Source organism: Dysidea avara, chromosome 8, assembly GCF_963678975.1.
Source record: "Dysidea avara chromosome 8, odDysAvar1.4, whole genome shotgun sequence".
Taxonomy (NCBI): domain Eukaryota; kingdom Metazoa; phylum Porifera; class Demospongiae; order Dictyoceratida; family Dysideidae; genus Dysidea; species Dysidea avara.
Window position 1 is genome coordinate 14,960,274 of NC_089279.1, and position 25,656 is coordinate 14,985,929.

At 39.6% G+C, this 25,656-nt stretch overlaps 1 protein-coding gene across 1 annotated transcript in view; it reads right to left on the reverse strand.

Annotated features, from left to right (window-relative positions):
- Nucleotides 1-25,656, reverse strand: part of LOC136264789 (putative uncharacterized transmembrane protein DDB_G0290641) — a 79,643-nt gene that overhangs the window by 17,608 nt on the left and 36,379 nt on the right. Inside the window, exons 13-20 of the mRNA XM_066059558.1 lie at nt 19,513-19,593; nt 19,218-19,456; nt 18,980-19,127; nt 18,879-18,931; nt 18,586-18,829; nt 18,329-18,522; nt 18,120-18,274; nt 4,628-4,680 (exon numbers count right to left, since the gene is read on the reverse strand). Of these exons, the coding sequence (XP_065915630.1) occupies nt 4,628-4,680; nt 18,120-18,274; nt 18,329-18,522; nt 18,586-18,829; nt 18,879-18,931; nt 18,980-19,127; nt 19,218-19,456; nt 19,513-19,593 (1,167 nt within the window). The remainder of the gene's footprint in view (nt 1-4,627; nt 4,681-18,119; nt 18,275-18,328; nt 18,523-18,585; nt 18,830-18,878; nt 18,932-18,979; nt 19,128-19,217; nt 19,457-19,512; nt 19,594-25,656) is intronic.

Here is a 25,656-nt window from a genome sequence, read left to right on the forward strand (position 1 = left end):
TACATTTACTGATAAAATATTTAAAGTACATCTACTTCATCTTTTCTTCTTCCTGTGGTAAAGAAAAACAAAAGCATAGGTTAAAAAAGTCCCAAAGCTGGCCATAGGCCGGCTTTGGGGTATACAAATACAAAAAGAAATGAAATCTAATCTAAAACAGCCAAGCTGTAAAAAAAGGGTGCGGCTCTCAGAAAGGCTATGGTGAAAAAAGATGTGAAATCCAAGGTGGCGGCCAAGAAATGGCTGTGATGGTAGGTTAATGGTAAAAATTTTAATAACGGAAATTTAGGTGAATTTTTTGCCAAGACCAAGCGGCACAAAAATTCACCTGAATTGTAGTTATTAAAATTTTTACCATTAACCTACCATCATAGCCATTTCTTGGCCGCCACCTTGGATTTCACATCTTTTTTCACCATAGCCTTACTGAGGGCCACACCCTTTTTTTACAGCTTGGCTGTTTTAGATTAGATATATATACACTCACACACACACACAAATATATAAATAGGTGTTCTATCCCTTTAGGGGAGGGGGTGTGGGGGCAATACCTTTTCTGCACAGATGAAAACTCTTGTCACCAGTCAACACTGATTGCCACTTAAACTTAATTGTCACTGTTGAAAGTTACACCCTCTGCCAATTATTGCAGTTTGTATGGTAATAAGGAGGCACTACAGAGGCGCACACATTCACCCAGCGGTCCGTGCTGGGGCACTGTGGACCCTGGGACCTAGGAGTATTCATTATATTAAGGTCCCAAACGGCATCTATGGAGGAGTGGAGGTGGTTGCATATTGTCTGTACTATTACCTCAGACACACTCATTTGTTGTAAATGTAATACATGTACCAGAATGGCTACAAACGAAAAATACTAACATCTAACATACACTATATATTACACACACACGCACCCATATTAGTATGTATCAGTGTTCTATTCTTTTAGGGGGGGAGGAGGGGGTGTGTGTGTGTGGGGGCAGTACCTTAATCTGCCCAGGTGAACGTTCTTTGTTACCGATCAACATTGATTTAGGTTAATGTGCCCAAAATTTTACCTATTATTCTTTCCAGAATTTCCCAAAAATTTCTCCTATTATTCTTTTTTTATTCTTGTACCTAGCCTATTATTCCATAATAATGCTCATTTAGTTTCTTTAGCTATAGTCGCTTAGTTCTCAAGATGCTGATATAAGTAGTTTTGTCAGAATTAATTAATAGCTAGCCAAAATTGAAGCATTCCACCTTACACATAATTGTTATAGCCATTACAACAGGCTTAAAATGGCTATCAGGAATAGTTTTTCAGTTATCAGTGTATTAAAGCTATAGCTATAACTATATGCTAAGTTCAGTAGATAATGATATCAATATGTTTGTAGAAAGACTTAAAGAAATACACTGGTATGAGATGTACAAGTTTCAGAATTGCAGATAATCATGCAGTTAAATCCCTGATGCTGTCTGCAGATTGTTAACATGAAACGATCTGACTGCTCTATTAGAGTATTTGAGCGTTTTATTAGAGTATATCAATCTTTTAGAGGCTCTTCAACCTCTTTCAGCCAGCACTCGTATAATAATGCCAGCTATCGGCTATCATTCTTAGTAGCTTACTTCCTTCTTCTAGTTAGCTAATCAAGAAGAGGCACGCCCCTTAATTCCCACGATTATTCCCGTGGATGTCCGATAATTCTAAAATTATGCTTGTAACCATCCTATTATTCCGGAATTATTCTCACGAAATTGGTGACCTATTATTCTCAAAATTATGCCGGCATATTAGGCGCAGGCCTACATTGATTGCTTGTTGCAAATTACCCTTTGCCAAATTATTACAGTTTGTAAGCTAATAAGGGGGCACTACGGAGGCGCACACATTCACCCAGCGGTCCACGCTGGGGCACTGCGGACCCTGAGACCAAGTATTCATTATATCAAGGTCCCAAACGGCATCTATGGAGGAGTGGAGGTGGTCGCATGTTGTCTGTACTACTACCTCAGACACACTTTTTGTTGTAAATGTAATACATGTACCAGAATGACTACAAATGAAAATACTAACATCTAACATACACTATATATTACACACACATACCCATATTAGTATGTATCAGTGTTCTATTCTTTTTTGGGGGGGGGGGGGGGGGGGGTGTGGGGGCAGTACCTTAATCAGCCCAGGTGAACGCTCTTTGTTACCAATCAACATTGATTGTTCATTGCAAATTACCCTTTGCCAAATTATTGCAGTTTGTATGCTAAGGAGGCATGTGTTAAGGCACTACAGAGGCACACACATTCACCCGGTGGTCCACGCCGGGGCACTGCGGACCCTGAGACCAAGGAGTGTCCCTAATAGTAAGGTCCCAACAGCATCTACAGAAGAGGAGTCACCTACAAACAACAAAGACAAATATATTGTAGCTAATTAGAACTTGCTTGGCATCATTGATACATAGGTTTAGCTGTTAAAAACGAAGCAATCTTGTAACCTCCTGGACGATTGTTGGGACGTTATTCCGCATTAGGTGAGCTGTTTAATAGCCTCTGTTGGTTAGCCTCCATTGGTTCCTGTGTTAGCAGCAAATTCTATTAAGTTCCCTGACTTTTCTGTAATCTCCTGCTGTAACGCCTTACTGTATCTCTTCTGGGAATCTTTTAGGTGGAATATCGATGAATGTACTGGTGGTAACGTCCGGTCTAGTTCCTTGACTTTTCTGTGATGCCCTCCCATGTGTCACTTTGGCGGCACGTCAACGAAATGATGAATGTCGAGTTGGTAGCGTTGAACTTCCGGTATAGTTACAAGACTGTTCCATTTTCTGCCGTAAAGCCCTTCTTGCAGCGTCCTTTTTAGGCGGTATGTTAACGAAACGACAAGATTCACTACGCCATGTAGCACCATGTGTTCTAACACCTCTCCACGTGCCTATTTCTTGTAATGCAAGCGCAATGTTATTCTCCAATTATTGCCAACCCTTCTCACGTGTGTGCCTGCCCAATCTCCCCCCTAGTCATGGTGGAGCTTCAGGTTAGTCACTATCATAGTACACTAACGCATGCTTGTGCAACATTAACTAGTTAAACTCCATTAAAGTACAGGGTAGAGGCACAGCTTGTATACCTACATAATTACAACAATAGCAATATCTAAGCAAAACTAAATTTAGAATCAATAAGAAAATTGTCCAACAGAGATTTAAAATTATTTATAGGTCTAGCATTTACAATATCTGAGGGTAAACTGTTCCAATCATTAATAATCCTATTGAAGTAAAAATTTGAACAAGTCTGTAATCTTGTGAGATGTTTGAAAAGCTTGAATTGTTAAAACACCCACTTTGAGGAAACGATTTCTCTATCAGGTATCAATTATTGATACCGTAAAAACCTAAGCAATCAAATACCTACATATCATACTACAAAATTTCCTGATAATTTGGTTCTAGACTAGTACTGTTTACACATATAAGTGCACAACTACTATATGTAAGCTGGCATATTGGCACACTTTACTTCAATCTACTTGTTATGATAGGTCTGTACAAGATTCAAAGCATATAATTGCTTGTGTTATACAAAGGACTCGGTACTTGGCCTAGATGCTAATATAGCATCTTGGCTATGCTTTACCTTCACATACTGTGGCACTCATGGCAATGTCTTAACTCTCTAACCGTAATAACTGCCATATGGCAGATCAGTCTAATAACTTACACCCAGTTACTGGGGTAAATGGATCCCTCACTGCCAGTCACAGGTTATTGCACAAAGTTACATAATCACAGAAAACGCTTGTTGTGAAAGAAGACTTGTTTGTTAGTTGTTTGAGTTGTTAATCATGTCTATCACGAAGAAGGAACGAAAGAAGACAATCTGTAATAATGGGGACAGGTACAAGCTACTTTTTCAAGACACAGCATGGTGGCCATGCATTTCTTTATGTATATACATTGGGCATGACAGTGGGAAACTCGAAGAAGCTAGACCTGATGTGAATTACTCTGTGAGGTACGTAATGCCTTAGAACAGTATTATAGAAGTAGTATACAGCACTCTCAGCTAGTTTGATATAGATAGGATTGTGTTTACAGCTGATTTACTGTTTTTGTGATTTTTATTGTCTAATAACAAGTTTGTCGTTTACTCTGTGTAAACAAAAACACCTTGATTGAGTTCCTTAGACTATAGGGAGCATTTTGATATATAGTTACTAAGTGAATATCTGTTCAAATAGCCCCATTTTTGGTCCATGATAAGCTCCACCAGCAAACCTGATTGTTAGACAGCTAATACAAATTATGTGGATGCCAATAAATACATTATTGTATGCAAGTACAGAAACAAAAAGTATTAGCTGATGAACTCTTAAATTTGTGAAATCTAGGGGCTTTAGTATGTTGCTATGCATAACAACAACAAAGCTTTACCTAGTAACACTTTGACAGTTCAAGTGGCTGACATACCAGTTTTACCATTACAATCAACACCCTGATAACCTTCAGAACTTGAGTATAAATGCCCTAAATGTTTCAAAAGTTTTTTTTTCTCCTGGTACATGTATATTCCACTCTTTTGTTACACACACCCCTTGTGGGATAGCATTATTTAGATTGCATCTGTACCTTAAGTGACTCATGTTGTTCTTCTGGTAAACCAGCTTCATCCATAAACACAACTACAATTAACAATAACAATTTAATGGTATAAGTACATACATACATTATACAAAGCTGTGGCAGCTACTAAGACAGAGTTAATTAAGCACCCATAACTTTCCTATGAACAAGGGCAAATACGAAGGGTATACAGTAGCACAGCCTATATACTTATAAAAGATGGTCTTGTGAATGAAAGTGTTTATAGCAAATTAAACATACTGTACCTGTGGTAGTAGACCATATGTGTGTGTAGCATAACCAAGTGGCTAGAGTATCGACCTGGTAATCAAAAGGTTCCAGGTTTGATGCTTGGTTATGCCAATTTGGTGTTGTTGTTGTTTCCTTGAGCAAGAAACTTTACTCACATTGCTCCAGTCTACCCAGCTGTTCAAAAGGGGACCTGGTGGCTTGATGTCATCTGGGGAAGCTGCCCACCCAGCTGTAACATCAATGGGTACTTGGTTACTTGGTGTTTACTGGGGAAGCCCAGCTGTCTTTGTCTCCCTTAGCAGTGTTGGGGTCATAGTGGAACTTTGGGTTCTGTGACCTCTGTTCATGAGACCTGGACAGCCCTCCTGCTGATTACTAGCCCTACCCAGGGAGGATTTTCCTGCATGAGGCTCAAGTGCCTGAGTGGTGTACAGACATCCAAGTGCTAGCTTGCTGGGTAGCAATAGCTGTGTTACATGGTTGCCATAGGTTTTGTTTTGCTTTTTGCTTTGTTTTGTGGTAGTATACAGTGGCGTAGCTATCATTGAGGCAACTGAGGCAGCTGCCTTGGTAAAAAATGCTCAACAATTCAGGCTGAGCAGGCCTGAGTTTTGGCACCCCAATTTTTTATTACTATACAGCATTTAATACTGTACCACACAGATAGAATCTATGGCTGTAGCACTAAGCAGGGCCGGAGCCCATGTTGACACGGTCTGACATTGGCTGGACCACTTTTCAGCTACTTGAATTTGTATGAAAAAGATCGAGATACTCTAATAGAGCAGTCATTGTAATACTCTAATAGAGCATTCAGTATAGATTATAGCCAGTGTTAGCCACTGTTCTCATTACCCTGCATGCTTAGTCTAAATCATTTACATTTACTTTTCAAAAGTTTCAGTGAATCAACTGCATGGCATTTAGCTAATTGATCATGCATATCACGCATTAGCAGTTACAATCATAAATAGCTATTTTAGAGCATATATTTTCAAAATTTTCCTTGAAAGAGCATGCTTCCAGACTCCCTAGCTTGACATGCTTAGCACATGCAGTTGAACATCACATAAAAAGATAATCTCTGACTAAACATCACACCAGATCAATAAAAGTATAGTGTGTATGACTATGACCTCTGTTGCAGTCCATGGATGGCTTAACCACTCAACCAGAGTAAGTCAATTCTGTGTTAAGTACAATTAAACTAGTCTAATAATTGAAGCATGGTATACATATATAGCATTAACTAAGCTGGAGCATTACTTACAGTGTATGACATGTAGAAAAATGCTCAGAGTCTTCTAAAACAGTTTTTTCCATCCAACACTGTAAATGCTGTACCACCCATGCTTGAAAGTATTGTGAATCAGTTGAGTCTGGCCCTCTCAATTAGGTCAATGTATAAACTTTGCCTCGGTAAAAATTTTTCCTGGCTACGCCACTGGTATATCATATAAATTGATTCGAAGTGTTTAGCTTACAATGTTTATCATTAATTAATACACTTGTGACTAACTGGTGGGTACTTATTGTTAGTTTTATTGTACACAAAACTATAATTTTGAGTAATAACAGGTAAAGGGTAAACAAGTTGATGCTGTGCTACTTCTAAACACCAGGTGCCCATGCAGCTAACTCATCTAGAATTAACTAACAATGTATTTTATTAATTTAGCCAATAGGTTTTTGGTTTTACAATAATACATAATTAATTTATTGTAATTTTGGATTTTGTAATTCATGAAATGTACATAATTCTTCAATTACGTTGCTGTGCACTGCTGAAGCGCTTGTTAAACAAACCAAACATATTATGCACAGAAGTATCTTCTAAACTGTTTTATAGTTTGACTATTGTGTTTTTTCCCACAAATTCTCTCGACAAACTTCAAAGCTGTTCTTAATTTTCGTTTGTGTACATAAGGGTCACGCCCTCTTTCCAACTTGAAAGGATAGGCTATTCCTGGTAGTCTATGAGGCCTGCACTGTTGTTTATCAGCTGATAAATTCCTGTAAAACCCAAAGTGAAAGGTAATTCACAAAGTCTAAGAAAAGTAATCACACCAGTATTTCAGATGACCAAAAAGAAACCATCTCAGAGCAAAGTTTACCTGTGCGGAAGTTCAACACAGACTTCATTTTGCTTTTACTTTTTAAGTGCAAGCTGCTTTTAGCATTTAACGATTTTGCTCATGTGGGTGTGTATATCAAAAAACTACCAGCTTATTTGGCATTTAGTTCTTACATGCTGGCTGCTTTTACCAATCAGTGGTTTTGCTTAATGGGTGTGTATTAAGGACCCGCCGATTATGCTGGCATAATTATGAACATAATAGGTACCTGAAAGCATTGAGCATAATGCCAGCATAATAGGAAGAATATTTGAGCCATACTGCAAATCCTAGATGGTCAAAATACACATCACAGAAAAAGATCGATATACTCTAATAGAACAATCAATAACTCTAATAGAACAATCAGGCAGCTGACTGTTCTATTAGAATATAACGATCTTTTCTGTCACATGCATTTTGAAGAGCAAAGGTGTGCTTCAGCCACTTATTATGTGCCCATAACTACAAATTTATTAGCAAAACATGAGAAGGAGGCATAAAGTTTGAGTATAATTTGAGCATAATAGGTAAAAATTTTGAGCAGTGCAGTATAGCATAATAGGTAAATTTTTGAGCATAATAGGCGGGTCCCTAGTGTGTATGGTTAGTCAGAGATACACAAGCAAAGCAAAGTCAATCAGAGATATGTGTGTATCTCTAACTGACCCTACACACCCATGTGAGCAAAACCATTACACACATATACACATGTACACACGCACATACACAAGCAAGCAAAGTAAAAGCAAGCAAAGCAAAAGCAAGCAAAACCTCGGCTACCACCAACACAGTCATGCGTACCCAGCACTGGGACACCTGTGCCATCAGTTGCTAGGAATCAGAGCAGACAAAATCTTCTGGGGCAGGACTAGTAACTCGCAGTAGGCTGTGCCATGTCTCACAAGTGAAGGTATAAACTTACAACTGAACTCTACTTTTTAAGGCCTTTCAGGCAGATTTGAAGCCTTAACAAAGCAGTTGTAATAGTTAGAAGAGCTGAAAGTAAATGAATCTATTCAAAAATCAGCTAAGCTATGAAAAGGGTGCACTTTTAAAAGCCTGGGTGAAAAAGTTATGAATCAAAGATGGCTACCAAAAATTCCCGCAATGATATTAATGCCAATCAGTTTTAATAATGCATTCCTGGCCATTATTAAAATTTAACACCTATGATTTCACAACTTTTTCACCCAGGCCATGCATTGAAAGCCTCACCCTTTTCACAACTTGACTGTTTTCTGTGTGTGTATATATATCTAATCCAAAACAGCCAAGCTGCAAAAAAAGTGTGCGGCCCTCAGAAAGGCTATAGTGAAAAAAGATGTGAAATCCAAGGTGGCGGCCAAGAAATAGCTGTGATGGTAGGCTAATGGTAAAAATTTTAATAACAACAATTCAGGTGAATTTGGTGCCGCTTGGTCTTGGCACAAAATTCACTTGAATTGTTGTTATTAAAATTTTTACCATTAACCTACCATCACAGCCATTTCTTGGCCGCCACCTTGGATTTCATATCTTTTTTCACCATAGCCTTTCTGAGGGTCCCACTCTTTTTTTACAGCTTGGCTGTTTAGGATTAGATTTCACTTCTTTTTGTATTTGCATACCCCAAAGCTGGCCTATGGCTGGCTTTGTGGCTTTCTAACCTAACTTTTTTTCTTTATCACAGGAAGAAGAAAAGATGAAGCAGGGTGATTTCTTTGTAGCTGAACTCTCTACAAGGTGATCCTTCTAGCAGATCTCTCTACCACACTGTTCAAACTGATGTGCTATGGTAGCACCTAAATGTGCTAAATTTTGACTGCTACAGTCAAAAAATAGCACCTAGAGGTGCTACCATAACACTTCATTTTTAACAGTGCAGATGGCTTGTTTGTAGCTGAACTCTGTACAGGGTGATTTGTTTGTAGCTGAACTCTCTACAAGGTAATTTCTTCTAGCTGATCATTCTTCAGGGTGATTTGTTTGTAGCTGAATTCTCTACAGGGCAATTTGTTTGCAGCTGAACTCTCTACATGGTAGTTTCTTTGTAGTTGAATTCTATACAATGTAACTTCTTCTAGCTGAACTATCTACAGGGTGACTTGTTTCTAGCTGATCTCTCTACATGGTGACTTGTTCCTAGCCGAACTCTCTACAGGTGATTTGTTTGCAGCTGAACTCTCTTACATGGTGGTTTCTTTGCAGCTGAACTCTCTACAAGGTGACTTCTTCTAGCTGATCTCTCTACAGGATGACTTGTTTCTAACTGAACTCTCTAGAGTGTGATCTGTTCATAGTGGAATTTTCTACCGGGTGATTTGTTTGCACCTGAACTCTCTGCATGATTGTTTCTTTGTTACTGAACTCTCTACAAGGTAACTTCTTCTAGCTGATCTCTCTACAGGGAAATTTGTTTGTAGCTGAATTCTCTACATGGTGATTTGTTTGAGCTGAACTCTCTACATGATGGTTTCTTTGTAGCTGAACTCTCTATTAGGTACCTTCTTCTAGCTGATCTGACTATAGGGTGACTTCACTGACTTGTTTGTAGCTTAATTCCCTATAGAATAACTTGCAATGTAATACAATTGAGTAAATTATAAATGCAGCTGAATGCTTTATTAGGGTGACTGTTTTATTAGAGTATCTCGATCTCGAATTTGCTACACGTAGTTGCCTTTCAAATCATAACTCAGTGGTTTGTAATCCGATTCTTCTGTACCACTGCAAGGACTTTCTATGATGATTATTCCAGCTACATACTGATTTTTAGCTCGTTGCTCTAAGCGGTTTGCCTGGTAGACACGAAAACTAATAGTGTTTTTATTCATAAAAATCGATCGCGTAATTTTGACACAGGTTGGGTTTTGTGTCATATCTCCATGGTCTTTATCCCGATTCCTTTCAAACCACAAAAAGGCACTCCTACGATGGTTGCTCCATCTACATATCAATTTTCAACTGATTCCTCCAAGGGGTTTACCCTGTAGGCGTGACCTTATTTTACGCGAATAATCGGTCATAACTACGCGAATGTTCATCAGATGCCTACCAATGTTGGTACGGATATCCGCCTTAATGAGCCCTTAAAGTGTGCCAAATTTCAGCGCGATCCGAGCACGCATCCGTGTTTTATGGCGGATTTTGCGAAGTGTGCGAAATGAAGATGAAGAAGGAAAAAACAAAGAAATTAAAACGAAAGTTTGTTCGCTTGTATCTCGGAAATGACCGGAGCGATTTTCTTCAAATTTCGTGTGTAGACTCCCCTAGCTGGCCGGCACGTCTCTAGGAAATTTGGTTCCAATCGGATAAAGGATCACAGAGCTACATAGGTGAAAATATTGCGTTTTCTTTCTTCCTGTTAATATACTCACGGGTGGCTTCTTGGGCCTGATCAAGACACACGGTAGTGTGTCGTGCGGCCCAAGAAGCTGGCGCGCCACACCGTGAGTATATTGACAGGAAGAAAGAAAACGTCATTTTCACACATTTGTATCTCGGTGATACCTCATCCGATTGGAACCAAATTTGCCGCAGAGTTGCCCGCCAGCTAGGGAAGTCTACATTCCAAATTTGAAGGAATATCACTCAAGTAGGCATTCCAGTATCCAAGATTTTTTTAATAAAAAAATTCTCCGTATATTCCCCAATAGAACCCTGGCACAAAATGACAACTCGTGTTTAACTTGGGATTGCTCCGTCATCTGAGCTCCAATGAAGATGAAAATCGCTGTGGGGTTTGTCCACACGCTGATCATCATGAAAATCTTAGTTTTATCGTGCGCGTTACATATAAGTACGTTTTGTGTTGTTTTGTAATTTTTTCAAGCCTTGTAATATATGTAGAATACTTTAAAACTTAAAAAAACGTACTGTCGGGTGGAAGGTAGTCACTGGTGCTTACTTTAAAGTGCGTAGTTACTTCACTCGGGTTAGCGATTTTCAGCTCCAGAGCAATTTTCTGATGGCTGAGTCACCAGCTCAAAGGTATGAACCACTTCAAAGTCGGCATAACAATGCCATAATTGAACCACAACTCCACTTTAGGTATTGTTGCATCATTGTGGCACCTCCACTTTAGTTGTTTACCTTTATAAGTTGTTAACTTGATGTTTTTACCAACTTGAGATAGCCACTTGCCTATATGGGTATACACCATTGTATTGAGAAGTGTGCAATAGGTGAAGCATATTTGCTCACCACAAAGTATACAAAGATCGCTAAGATCCAATAAGACCTGAAGTTACTCTCATTACATGTACAAACTTGCAGCTAGAAGCAACTGCAGTTTCAAGATAGTCCAGATTGCTAGATGCTTCCTGATTCAATTGTGCCATTTTCCCCTTTAAAATGTATGGGGAGCCCTGGAGAAAAAATGTACCTTTTTTTAGTTTTTAAGCACTGTGCATGCCAAAGTAGCTAATTCCAACCCAACAAACTATATATTTCTGAGATTGGTAATCAATACTCTATCTATTGAGCATATAAAAAGCCTGTTTTTCCAAAATTTAAAAATCGGGCTGGAATGCCTAACTCAAGATACGAGTGGCCAAAGTTTCGTTTTTTTTCTTCTTCGTCTTTTCGCACACGTGCAAAAATTGCTATAAAACGCAAACGCGTGCTCCGATCGCCTTGAAATTTAGCACACAGAAGGGGAGTCCAAAGGCGAATCCTAGCATCAAATTTGGTGTAAATCCCATGAATGATTCAGGAGTTATGACCGATTATTCGCGTAAAACAAGATTGATTTGTTATCACGCCTACAGGGTAAACCGCTTCATGGAATGAGTTGAAAATTGCTATGTAGATGGAGTAACCATCGTAGGAGTGCCTTTTGGTGGTTTGAAAGGAATCGAGATAAAGACTATGGAGATATAACACAAAACCCAACCTGTGTCACAATTACGCGGTCGATTTTTAGGAATAAAAAAGTATTAATTTTCACGCCTACTAGGCAAACCGCTTAGAGCAATGAGCTGAAAATCGGTGTATAGCTGGAATAATCTTCATTGAAAGTCCTTGCAGTAGTATAAAAGAATTGGATTACAAACCACTGAGTTATGATTCGAAAGCCAACTCCGTGTAGCAAATGCGAGATCGAGATACTCTAATAGAACAGTCACCCTAATAGAGCATTCAGCTATTTTATTTACTCCATTATTGAATTCTATTACATTGCAAGTTATTCTGTAGGGAGTTCAGCTGCAAACAGTTAATCTTATAGACAGTTCAGCAAGAAGCAAGTCACCCTATAGAGAGTTCAGCTACAAATATATCGCTGTAGTGATTCAGAATATTACAAGTCACACTGATGAGAGTTCAGCTATAAACAAGTCATGCACCCTGTAGAGAGTTCGGCTACACTCTCTAGAGAATTCAGCTACAAACAAGCCACTGTGGAGAGAGTTCAGCTACAAAGAAACTACCCTGTAAAGAGTTCATCTATACAAACACAAGTTACCCTATAGAGATCACCTGCAAACAAGTAACCCTGAAGAGAGTTCAGCTACACACAAGTCACTTTATAGTTTATACAGTGTTCAGCTACAAGTAAGTCACTCTGTAGAGAATTCAGCTACAAGTAAGTCACTCTGTAGAGAATTCAGCTACCAACAAGTCACTCTGTAAAGAATTTTGCTACAAACAAGTCACCGTGTAGAGAGTTCAGCAACCAAAATACTACTCTGTAAAGAGTCTATACAAACAAGTTACTCTGTAGAGAGATCAGCTAGAAACAAGAGAGAGTTCAGCTAGAAGAAGTCACTCTGTACAGAACTCAGCTGCAAAGAAACCCTGTAGAGAGATCAACTACAAACAAGTCACCCTGCAGAGCATTCAGCTATAAACAAATCACCCTGTAGAAAGTTCAGGTACAAACAAATTACCCTATATACAGTTCAGCTACAAAAAAAAAATCACTCTGTAGAGAGTTCAGCTACAAAGAAGTTATGCTACAGTGAGATCAGTTTGAAACAAGAGATTTCAGCTACAAACAAATTAACCTGTAGAGAGTTCAACTATGAACAGATCACCCTGTAGATAGTTCAGCTAGATACAAGTCACCCTATACAGAGATCAGCTAGAGGAAGTCACCTTGTAGAGAGATCAGCTAGAAAAAAGGTTCCTTGTAGAAAGTTCAGTAACAAAGAAACCATCCTGTAGAGAGTTCAGCAACAAACAAATCACCCTGTAGAGAGTTCAGCTGCAAACAAATCACCCTGTAGAGAGTTCAGCTACAAACAAATCAACCTGTAGAGAGATCAGTTCGAGGAAGTCACCTTGTAGAGGGATCAGCTAGAAACAAGTCACCTTGTAGAGAGTTAAGGTACAAAGAAACCACCATGTAGACAGTTCAGCTGCAAACATATTGCATGTAGAGAGTTCACACAGCTAGAAACAAATCACCTTGTAGAGAGATCAGCTAGAAGAGGTCACCTTGTAGAGAGTTCAGCTACAAAGAAACCATCATGTAGAGAGTTCAGCTGCAAACAAATCACCCTATAGAGAGTTCAGCTACAAAAAGATCACCCTGTAGAGAGATCAGCTAGAAGAGGTCACCTTGTAGAGAGTTCAGCTACAAAGAAACCATCATGTAGAGAGTTCAGCTGCAAACAAATCACCCTGTAGAGTGTTCAGCTACAAAAGATCACCTGTAGAGAGATCAGCCAGAAGAGGTTACCTTGTAGAGAGTCCAGCTATAAAGAAACCATCATGTAGAGAGTTCAGCTCCAAACAAATCACCTTGTACAGAGTTCAGCTACAAAGAAACCATCATGTAGAGAGTTCAGCTACAAAGAAACCACCATGTAGAAAGATTAGCTGCAAACAAATAACCTGTAGAGAGTTCAGCTAGAAACAAATCACCCTGTAGAGAGATCAGCTAGAAGAGGTCACCTTGTAGAGAGTTCAGCTACAAAGAAACCATCATGTAGAGAGTTCAGCTGCAAACAAATCATTCTGTAGAGAGTTCAGCTACAAAAAGATCACCCTGTAGAGAGTTCAGCTAGAAGAAGTCACCTTGTAGAGAGTTCAGCTACAAAGAAACCATCATGTACACTCTGAGAGTTAATCTGCAAACAAATCACTTTGTAGAGAGTTCAGCTAGAAGAAGTCACCTTGTAGAGAGTTCAGCTACAAAGAAACCATCATGTAGAGAGTTCAGCTACAACGAAACCACCGTGTAGAGAGTTTAGCTGCAAACAAATAACCTGTAGATAGTTCAGCCAGAAACAAATGACCCTGTAGAGAGATCAGCTAGAAGAGGTCACCTTGTAGAGAGTTCAGCTACAAAGAAACCACCATGTAGAGAGTTCAGCCTCAAACAAATCACCGTGTAGAGAATTCAACTACAAACAAATTGCCCTGTAGAGGGATCAGCTAGAAGAAGTTACCTTGTAGAGAGTTCAGCTACAAAGAAACCATCATGTAAAGAGTTCAGCTGCAAACAAATCACCCTGTAGAGAGATCGGCTAGAAGAAGTTACCTTGTAGATAGTTCAGCTACAAACAATTCACCCTGTAGAAAGATCAGCTAGAAGAAGTCACCTTGTAGAGTGTTCAGTTACAAAGAAACTGCCATGTAGAGAGTTCAGCCTCAAACAAATCACCCTGTAGAGAATTCAACTACAACAAATCGCCCTGTAGAGGGTTCAGCTAGAAGAAGATACCTTGTAGAGAGTTCAGCTACAAAGAAACCACCATGTAGAGAATTTAGCTGTGAACAAATCACCTGTAGAGAGTTCATCTAGAAACAAATCACCCTGTAGAGAGATCAGCTAGAAGAGGTCACCTTATAGATAGTTCAGCTACATTTCAAGTCACCCAGTAAAGAGATCAGCTGCAAAATAATATCCTGTGGGGAATAATGGGCATGTAATAAATATATGTATATAATTTGTATAATTACTAATAAAATCAAAAATAATTGAAGTATTAAAATCTTCTTCAAGTTCTTTTCTTCTTCCTGTGGTAAAGAAAAAAACACATGGGTTAAAAAAACCCCAAAGCCAGCAATTGGCTCGTTTTGCAGTATACAAATACAAAAAGAAGTGATATCTAATCAAAAACAGCCAAGCTGTAAAAAAAGGTGCGGCCCCCAAAAAGGCCATGGAGTTGCACAAAATTCACCTGAATTGTCGTTATTAAAATTTTTACCATTAGCCTACCATCACAGCCATTTCTTGGCCGCCACCTTGGATTTCACATCTTTTTTCACCATGGCCTTTTTGATTAGATATAATCAAAAACAGCCAAACTGTAAATAAAGGTGCGGCCCCCAAAAAGGCCATGGTGAAAAAAGATGTGAAATCCAAGGTGGCAGCCAAGAAATGGCTGTGGGGCTCAACTCTCTACATGGCGGTTTCTTTGTAGCTGAACTCTCTACAGAGTGATTTGTTTGCAGCTGAACTCTCTACATGATGGTTTCTTTGTAACTGAACCCTCTACAAGGTGACTTCTTCTAGTTGATCTTTCTACAGGGTGAATTGTTTGTAGCTGAACTATCTACAAGGTAACTTCTTCTAGCTGATCTCTCTACAGGATGATTTGTTTGTAGCTGAACTCTCTACATGATGGTTTCTTTGTAGCTAAACTCTCTACAAGGTGACTTCTTCTAGCTGATCCCTCTACAGGGGGATTTGTTTGTAGCTGAACTCTCTACAAGTGATTTATTTGCAGCTGAACTCTTTATGTGGTGGTTTCTTCGTAGCTGAACTCTCTACAAGGTGACCACTTCTAGCTGATCTCTCTACAGGGTGATTTGTACCTAGCTGAACTCTCTACAGGTGATTTTTTGCAGCTAAACACTCTACATGGTGGTTTCTTTGTAGCTGAACTCTCTACATGACGGCTTCTTCGTAGCTGAACTCTTTACAAGGTGACTTCTTCTAGCTGAACTCTCTACGGGGTAATTTCTTTGTAGCTGAACTCTCTACATGATGGTTTCTTTGTAGCTGAACTCTCTACAAGGTAACTTCTTCTAGCTGATTTTTCTACAGGGTGATTTGTTTGCAGCTGAACTCTCTACATGGTGGTTTCTTTGTTGCCGAACTCTCTACAAGGTGAATTCTTCTACCTGATCTCTCTACAGGGTAATTTGTTTGTAACTGAACTCTGTACAAGGTGCGTTTTTGTAGGTGATCTCACTGCAGGTTGATTTGTTTGTATCTGAACTCACTAAAGAGCGATTTGCTTGGAGCTGAACTCCTTGCATTGTGTCTAGTTTCTAGCTGATCTCTCTATGGGATGATTTGTTTGTAGCTGATCTTTCTACAAGTTGATTTGTGTGTAGCTGATCTCTGTGCAGGTTGATTTATTTGTAGCCGATCTCTCTACAGGGTAATTTGTTTGTAGCTGAACTATCTATAAGGTGATTTGTTTGTAGCTGATCTCTCTGCAGGTTGATTTTTTTTCGTAGCTGAACTCTCTACAGGGTGATTTACTTGTAGCTGAACTCCTTACATTGTGTCTAGTTTCTAACTGATCTTTCTACAGGGTAATTTGTTTGTAGCTGATCTCTCTACAAGTTGATTTGTGTGTAGCTGATCTCTCTGTAGGTTGATTTGTTTGTAGCCGATCTCTCTACAGGGTAATTTGTTTGTAGCTGAACTTTCTATAAGGTGATTTGTTTGTAGCTGATCTCTCTGCAGGTTGATTTGTTTAGCTGAACTCTCCACAGGGTGATTGCTTGTAGCTGAACTCCTTGCATTGTGTCTAGTTTCTCGCTGATGTCTCTACAGGGTGATTTTTTGTAGCCGAACTCTCTACAGGGTTATTTGTTTCTAGCTTATCTCTCCACAGGTTGATTTGTGTGTAACTGATCTCTGTACAAGCTGCTTTGTTTGTAGCTGATCTTTCTGTAAGCTGATTTGTTTCTAGCTGATCTCTCTACAAGTTGATTTGTTTGTTGCTGAACTCTCTGCAAAGTGTTTTGTTTGTAGCTGATCTCTCTACAGGGTAATTTGTTTGTAGCTGAACTCTCTCCACAGTGACTTGTGTGTAGCTGAATTCTCTAGAGAGTGACTTAATTGTAGCTGAATTCTCTACAGGGTGCATGACTTGTTTATAGCTGAACTCTCTTCAGTGTGACTTGTAATGTTCTTAATCTCTACAGTGATATATTTGTAGCTTAACTCTCCACAGGGTGACTTGCTTCTTGCTGAACTGTCTATAAGATTAACTGTTTGCAGCTGAACTCCCTACAGAATAACTTGTAATGTAATAGAATTCTATAATGGAGTAAATAAACTAGCAGAATGCTCTATTAGGGTGACTGTTCTATTAGAGTATCTCGATCTCACATTTGCTACACGGAGTTGGCTTTCGAATCATAACTCAGTGGTTTGTTCTTCTGTACTACTGCAAGGACTTTCTATGTAGATTATTTCAGCTATACACCGATTTTCAGCTCATTGCTCTAAGCGGTTTGCCTAGTAGGCGTGAAAACTAATACTTTTTTATTCATAAAAATTGATCGCGTAATTGTGACACAGGTTGGGTTTTGTGTCATACCTCCGTGGTCTTTATCTCGATTCCTTTCAAACCACCAAAAGGCACTCCTACGATGGTTACTCCATCTACATAGGAATTTTCAACTCATTCCATGAAGCGGTTTACCCTGTAGGCGTGACAACAAATCGATCTTGTTTTACGCAAATAATCGGTCAAAACTCCTGAACCATCCATCGGATTTGCACCAAATTTAATGCTAGGATTCGCCTTTGGACTACCTTTCTGTGTGCCGAATTTCAAGGTGATCGGAGTAAGCGTTTGCGTTTATAGCAATTTTTGCAAGTGTGTGAAAAGACGAAGAAAAAGAAAAAAAAACGAAGAAAAAAATCGAAACTTTAGCAGCTCGTATCTCGGAAACGGCTGGAGCGATTTCCTTCCAAGTTGGAATGTAGACTTCCCTGGGCTGGCGGGCAACTCTGTAGCAAATTTGGTTCCAATTGGATAAGGGATCACCGAGATACAAAGGTATGAAAATGATGTTTTCTTTCTTCCTGTAAATATACTCATGGTGTGGCGCGCCGGCTTCTTGGGCCGCACGACACACTACCATGTGTCTTGATATACATATACTTATGTATGTACATCCTTTAAATTAAAGTATGGCACATTGTGTAATAAATACATAGCAAGCTTACGTACCACAACGTATGGGGAATGAGAAATTCTTGTGATTTTGTTGGGTATTTATAGCACGTTGGAACACTGTCTCAATTTCTGTTGAGGTAGTACGTCGTGAACACTGGTAGTAATGTGGATCCAAGGACTTGAATACTTCAGTGTTACGGAAAAGTTGACTATATGATTTAAGGTTCAACCATTACATACAGATGCATACAAATAACCCTTACTGTTTGGATTCAGGTCCTTTAAGGTTTGATACAGTGAGGTTGAAAGAAAGCGTTTTTGATGATCCTGGTGCACCCACAATGATAAGTGGAGTATTAGTTACTGTACAGATTATTGTAGCAAACAAGTTCTCTTTTAATGCTTCAGTCTTAGCTATGCCAGCTGGTAAGCTCAGCTCATTAATATAGAAGTCCATCTTGTGAAATATTAACATTAACATTATCATTGTTGCACAGCACACATACATATAATATCATACCTCTTGCCTAAAAGCAGTGTGAAATTTAACTCCAAGAATTGTTTTATCCAACTCCATAGCAAATCTTTCTCTATAGTCAGAGTCCAATCTTACATAATACACAAGCCCTAAAGCAACCAGTAAAGCTCTTTGCTTCATTTCAGCTAAAGTTAAGTCATCAGAAATCATTGGATGTTTAGTAATGCAAGCAGAAGGCATATCCCCTAAAACCATTGATCCAGTTTGATTTTGATCTACAAGAGGTCTGTGTGAACACATAATAGCTATCTGTGTAGCAGCAAAGAATTTCTTACATTTGCAAAGCTTCATATGTTTTTAGAATCCAGGTATAAAATGTAAATACTCTCTACAAAAGTACAGAAAGTAGTATACAAAGTAATGAAAATATACAAACCTGGATATCTCTTTGGCTAACGCTACTTGTAGCACAAAGTCTGGCTTCAGTTTCACTAATTCCAAATTGTATAAGCTGATGATAAGCAAACTCTCTAATCAGCTCTTGACATTTCACCACCAGTTCGCTAAATGTGATATTCTGCACGCTAAATTAAAAATTCACACAATAAGTTATGCACATGTTTACAATTATGTATACATACACATGTAGCTATGCATGTATGTAAGTAACTTACATTCCAAAATCATAATTAACCATGATCATCTTTGCTTTGATGTAAGCTGATTCCTGATCTTTGTTCAGTGACCCATAGTCCCACATGAGGAATCTCAATGTGGGGTGCAACTTTTGTACATAATATGATCCTCTGACCCATGTCTCTGCCTTGTGTTCATCTTTATTCTCATGAATTGGTAAGCTATTACCTCTGTGAGGATTACATGCTGCTACCAGAAATATATTAGAAGGTAGAGGCTGTAGATAACACACATAGCTAATACAACAATACTGCAGCATGTAAAATTATGTACCTCTCCTTCAAAGCTTCTATCAATGATCATTTCTTTAAACAGACCCATACAAGAAGAGGTGTTAAGTTCATCCAAAAACACCTGATTAAAATGAAATCAGTTATATTAACACAAGTGTAAGAGACCAAAAGAAACTTTACATTTGAGTAGGGATGATAAAATAACACACCTTGAACAACTGATATCATTTAACTATTAGACATTTAAGTCACATACTAGGCCTGAGCTAATAAGCTCAAATATTTACTGATTATTCCTTACAGCACTTCCCAAATGTTTTATGTATTCTTATTTTATTCTCATGCTTTTTATCTAAACATTCAACTGTGGTCTTTTTAATTCACCACTCTTTAAACTAGTTAAGCTATTGGCATAAAAAAGTATTCATCTCCTAACATCAGCCTTCTAGCTAATGAGTAGAGTTTATTTATACTCACTGCAATTATATAGTCCAGCTCAACAAAAATTGTCATGGCCAAGTTTTTAGTGAATAGCTATATACAGTAGCCTATATAAATACTTACTTTAAATACACTTGGAAAAGATGTACATGTAGTAGCTAGTATGCATGAAATACTCAAATTTCATAATGAGAAGCAATGGAAAGTTCCATCTCTTCACTTTGTAGAAGATTAACATGCTAATTAGTGTGGTAACACCCTGGGCGGTGTGCACTCAAGCAGTGCACACCCCCGGATGCAATCACTACTTACTATGGATTTCATAATTATGTGTACAAGCATACGTACAAAATGCACATGATTATATAATATTTTCCTAGCTATACACATCACCCTTCCACCGCACCTAGCTCTATTGCCTACTTTTACTTAATTCTAACCACAGTAACATTTTCCACAAAGCCATAAAGTATATGAAACAACACCAAACAAACAAACAAACATGCAAATATTTACAACAAAACATTGTACAAATGCCAAAAAGCGTACATAACAACACAAAACAAATAAACATTCATACAAATATTTATAAACAAGTACTTTGGGGAAAGGGTAACTGAGGAAATCATTGGAGTAGGACGTAATAACCTTTGCACAAGCCAGGCAGATAAACATTGCAGAAATGGCACAATACATAACTGAATTTATAGTTGACCATGAAGTAAATAGATCTTCCAATAAGAAGTACAAGATTGCAGCAATACACAGTATATGCATAGCAACACAATGTGATAGCAGCATCTACTGAATAATCATATAAGTCATGATTGATTTGGTTTTGCCATGTGCAGATAATTAGCACTTCATTCGCCCACCATTGGTCCTTGGTTGCTGTGTAACTATATATAATTATGTACGTGTATCTAAGTTCAATATCAATAATTGGATGCACAACAACTAAGTAAATAATTAATGTAACTAAGTTATACATACAGCATAAGGCTTAATTTTATACGTGGACAACCATACAAAGCGCATACAACAATAGATGCACTGGCATATACACTTAATGCATGGTTTCGGGTGGAGGGAACAATTTTTCTGTCTGCGAACATGCTCTGTGTTATAGGAGCTACGATCCCATGCTCTTAAACCTGTCAAACTAGTTTACAATTAACATGCATCCTGGTACTTTACTTTACTTTACCAGCTTGGTGGAGGAGTTTGCGAAGTGTAATGGTAACAGCTGCACGTGATAGAGGATGGAATCTGCCAGCTTTAAAAATAGAGGTAGTTGAGGCCACAGTGCCAGAGAGTTTGCGGTAAACTTCAAAGGCGTGACATGGGCATGTTGATGATTTTGTCTTGAAAATTTTGACTGTGCAACCGCATTGGAAAGGATCAGTCTTGGATTGGTGCAGGATGATGGAAAGGTGATTGGTCGCAAAAGTAACATCACACCAGAAGAGGTTAGTGTATTCGCTCACCCTTAGGAGGCCATAAAAAGCTAAGGTGAATGCACACCATAGCATTCATTGTTCAAGGAAAGTGTAAAGTGATTGGTGTAGCTCCTCCTTTAAGGTACACATAACATTGACTGTGATGGGCAAGCAGGTGTGCTGGTTGTCACCCTGCAGACGTCCGATACCCCTGCACACTAGTTGTAAGAGGTCATCCACAGTAGGATCAGGCATACCACATTCTATGTGGTTGAGGCAGATGGCTGTTAGATATACTTTAATAGTTATATAAGACACAAGTTGGGATTCATGAGCACAAAAATACTGGAGTGTTGGGGACGATGCTGGGACTGGTGTAAGGGAATATTGATTGCAAAATGACCAAAACTTTGCTAGTCCTGATTGGTATGTCCGTCTCATTGACTCGGCAACACCATGATACCAGCATTGCAGGAGACGGTTGTGAAGGTTTGAGTTGGCCATGCAGGGATATGATCGGGGATAATGTTGGCTTTGGGAACTAGTTTCCTGAATCTCTCCATCTGAAAACGAGACAGGGAATCAGCTATATCATTGCACACACCAGGAACATGAATCACACACATACATTGATGTTAAGCACAGAAGTATAACACACGAACCAAAGCCATGGTGTGAGGTGCATGCGTAGAACCCCTGCTCCTGATATCAACAACAGCTTGATTATCATAATGAAAGAGAATTTTTTGTCGGGACCAAAAAGAGCCCCATGTGTGGACTACCAGTACTATGGTAAATACTTCTTTCCATGTGATGTCCATTTTGCTTTGTAGTGATGACCAACGGGATTGACGCCACCTACCATCCCAGTACGCACCCCAACCATGTAGTCCGGACGCATCTGTGTAGAGGTGAAGGGCTGGTGAAGGTACCCATCTGGTATTTAGAATGAAACTTGTGCCTGAACATTTGGGCAGGAAATCCAACCACCATTGTAGGTCCAAGTTTGTCTCAGTTGTTAGGCTGATGCGGTGGTGTAGGCGAGACACAGTGTTGCTGAGGTCGATCATTCTATGCAGAAAGATTCATCTGGCTGGGAGCACCTTACAGCAAAATGATAACTTTCCTATTAGGGATAACAGCTCATGCTGAGTGCACTTGTCTCCACGTCTCATCCAACACAGCTCATCCATCAAGGCATGCTTTCTTTCATCTGAGATACTAGCTTTCATTTTAAGACTGTTCAAGTGGACACCAAGGAAGGTTATTGAGGTGGTAGGATCCTCCACTTTAGATAGTTTTATAGGGGCATTGATACTTTCACACAATGTGAACATCAATTGTAAATTATGTGCGCACTCCTGTGAAGCTGCTGGCCCGGCTGTGAAGAAGTCATCGAGGTAATGCAGCAAGTGCTGCACACCATTGGAGTGCTGCAAGATCCAGTGGATGGCTATAGAAAGTTGATTAAAAAGGTAAGGAGTGGACCTGAGGCCAAATGGCAAGCATGTATCTATGAAGAATTGTTGTCACCAGCGTATACCTAGTACGTTCCAATCATCCAGTCTGACTGGTATCAAGCGGAAAGCGTTCTTAAATTTGATCTTACTCATTAGTGCTCCTGGGCCTAGTGTGTTAAGAATTATGTAAGCGTCATCTATGGTGCAATAGGTTAATGAGTATAATTGTGGATCAATGTAATCATTTATGCTGTGCACGAAAGGTGCTGATAGGTGGTATATAATTCGCCACCCCCCATTGTGCTTAGGCACAAGACCCAAACCAGAGGTGCAGAAGTTGGGGAGGGGTGGTTGGTCAAATTGGACCAAGGATTCGTCCAGCTCTGCACTCGTCTTTCAGAGTTGCGTCAATGACTTCAGGCTGCTGATAGGCAGATTGTAGATTTGAAGCTAGATAGGTGAATTGGGAGCTTGTGTAGCCAATAGCACAGCTGTGTCACAAGTTATCAATAAGTTGTCTGACAAAGACTTTGTTGGGATAGTTACTTAATTCACGTTCGAGAATGAATGGTCGTAAGGGAGTCCACGGAAGGGGTTTAATGGTGGCGTTTGAAGGGCAGCTCTTGGCCGGGTGGGGCCAACCACAGTTCTCACATCTGTGAACAAATCTGCAGTTTGCACAGAAACAGTTGGACCTGTTGAAGTTGCGGCATGTAGGTCGTTGTTGAGAGTTGGCAGGCGTTGGTGGTCCTCCTCCTTAAGCTGGTGGTCCTTCTCCATGAGTGTGTGAAGGAGAGAAATGAAAAGGACAATGACTAGGGTAATGAGTAGTATTACCACAATGATTACATGGCCAGCAGCTAGACTGAGCTGCTGTACCAGGGAAGTGTTCAAGCCATAGGTCTAAGTCTCGGATGTCCCACCTTAACAATGGGTCAGTGGCAGCCTTGGTGCGAAACTTTACATCATAACTAAGCCAAGCTTGTAGGGGATGACTAGTGCTTGCGGAGGTGATGATACGCTGATAAGCTATCAGGTATGGGGATTGAGCAATATGTGATGAGCTAGATACACATTCCATGCTTCCATCCATGTACTAAATGATGTTATTTTCCTGCTGGAGGCTAGGGACTGGATGGAGAAATTATCCCCCGATTGATTTAGCTGGAGTGTTAGTGTCTGGGACTGGAGTTGTGGTGCACCAAACATGGATTTGGGAAAAAGAGCAGTGAAATCAATGTACTCACCTTTAGCTATCTTTTCTTGAATCCTGGCCGGGGTGGGTGGTAAAGCAGGTTGGGGCAGCGATGGTGTTGGTGATGATGGTAGCACTGTTGTCAGAGTGGATGCATTAACTGGCTGCACTAAGGTGAGAGTTGCTGCAACTTGTGATGAGGCTAAGTTGGTTGGCTAGACTGGAACAGAGGTGGCTGACAGGCGGTCGTATCCAGGATGGTTGTTGTGGCATTCGTGTCACCAGCACTTGTGGGCCGAGGGTTTTCGGCTTGCTGGAGGATGGTTGTCAGTTGGTTAAGGATTTGCTGAGGCAACACAGGAGTGCCATTTTCTTGCTGCGAAGGTGGACCTTGTTGTGGGTTTCTAGTAGTGGCAGTTTGCTGGTTGTTGGTGGCATCACCCTGTGTGCCATTAGTGACAGCTGCTTGTGGGGCATTGGCAGCATCTGCTTGTAAGTGGGAATGCAGGCGATCAACCAGTGCAGCCTTATTACCTGCGGTTTGCAACTTAAAGTATTTCAAATGCGATTTTAAGGCTGCTACGGTTAGAGCAGTTAATTGAGCTTTTGAAGCGCCATCGAGGCTATATGGCAAGAATTGGCGTGTTTCTTCTGACGTGGTGCAGCGTGTAGCTGGCATGGCGGTAAATTGCTACGGGGGTGTTAACAAAATGCACAACTTAATTACTAACAACACAAACAAATAATAAACGTTTGTGAAATCGGTGAATACGTTGGTATCCAATGAGGAAAGCTTCTGTTCTAGGCGTTCAGGTGGCCGGGTGATCGTTGACGGAAGGTGTCACCAGGTGCTGCATCATAAGTTCAGTAACAGCAACTGTGAGTCCTACTATGTTGTGAATTAATGTTCCCGAAGTACCTCGAGCTGAGTGATAGTCCCACAAAACGCCTTACGAACTTTTTCAATCAAAAAGATTATCACATACAATGGTGTGGTGACTCACGAGACACAGTATGGCATGTGAGCTCAATAACTTGCTAAACCAGTTTCCTGTTCTACACTCTCGCTGAGTATTCCATGTGAACTTAATAGCTTGCCCCTCTGATATTTTCTCTATGCTCTTGATAACTGCTGCTGTGTACCAGGCATGTTAACTTCAATTTATTGATGAGCAATAAATTACATATTATACAATGAATCATTATGACATCATTGCATTTCACATATCCTACAAGATTGGTTCACATTGTAACCTGAATCAAGTGTACTAGATTCGATTTGTGGTGCTAACACTAGGGCACTATACTAATGTACAATAGGGCTGAGCGATACTGCCATTTTAGTATCACGATCGATACTAAAGCCACTATTCACGATACTGAATAGTTCACGATACTTACAAATAAGTCAATCATAGCTGGTGCTACACAGCATATTGCTCAGCGTTCCTGCAGGAAGTCCTTATAGGTGATAGCAAACTAGCCACTATCATCCTTGTTTACAGTAACAGTTATTGTAACACATGCTTTGAGGTTGTTATGGTGTTCACACCTCTCTGCAGGGGAAACCAGATGGGTGGACTTTATCATTTACTAGGATTCTTAGCCTAGTACTGCATAACAAATGGATTTGTAATGACAGTAATGTA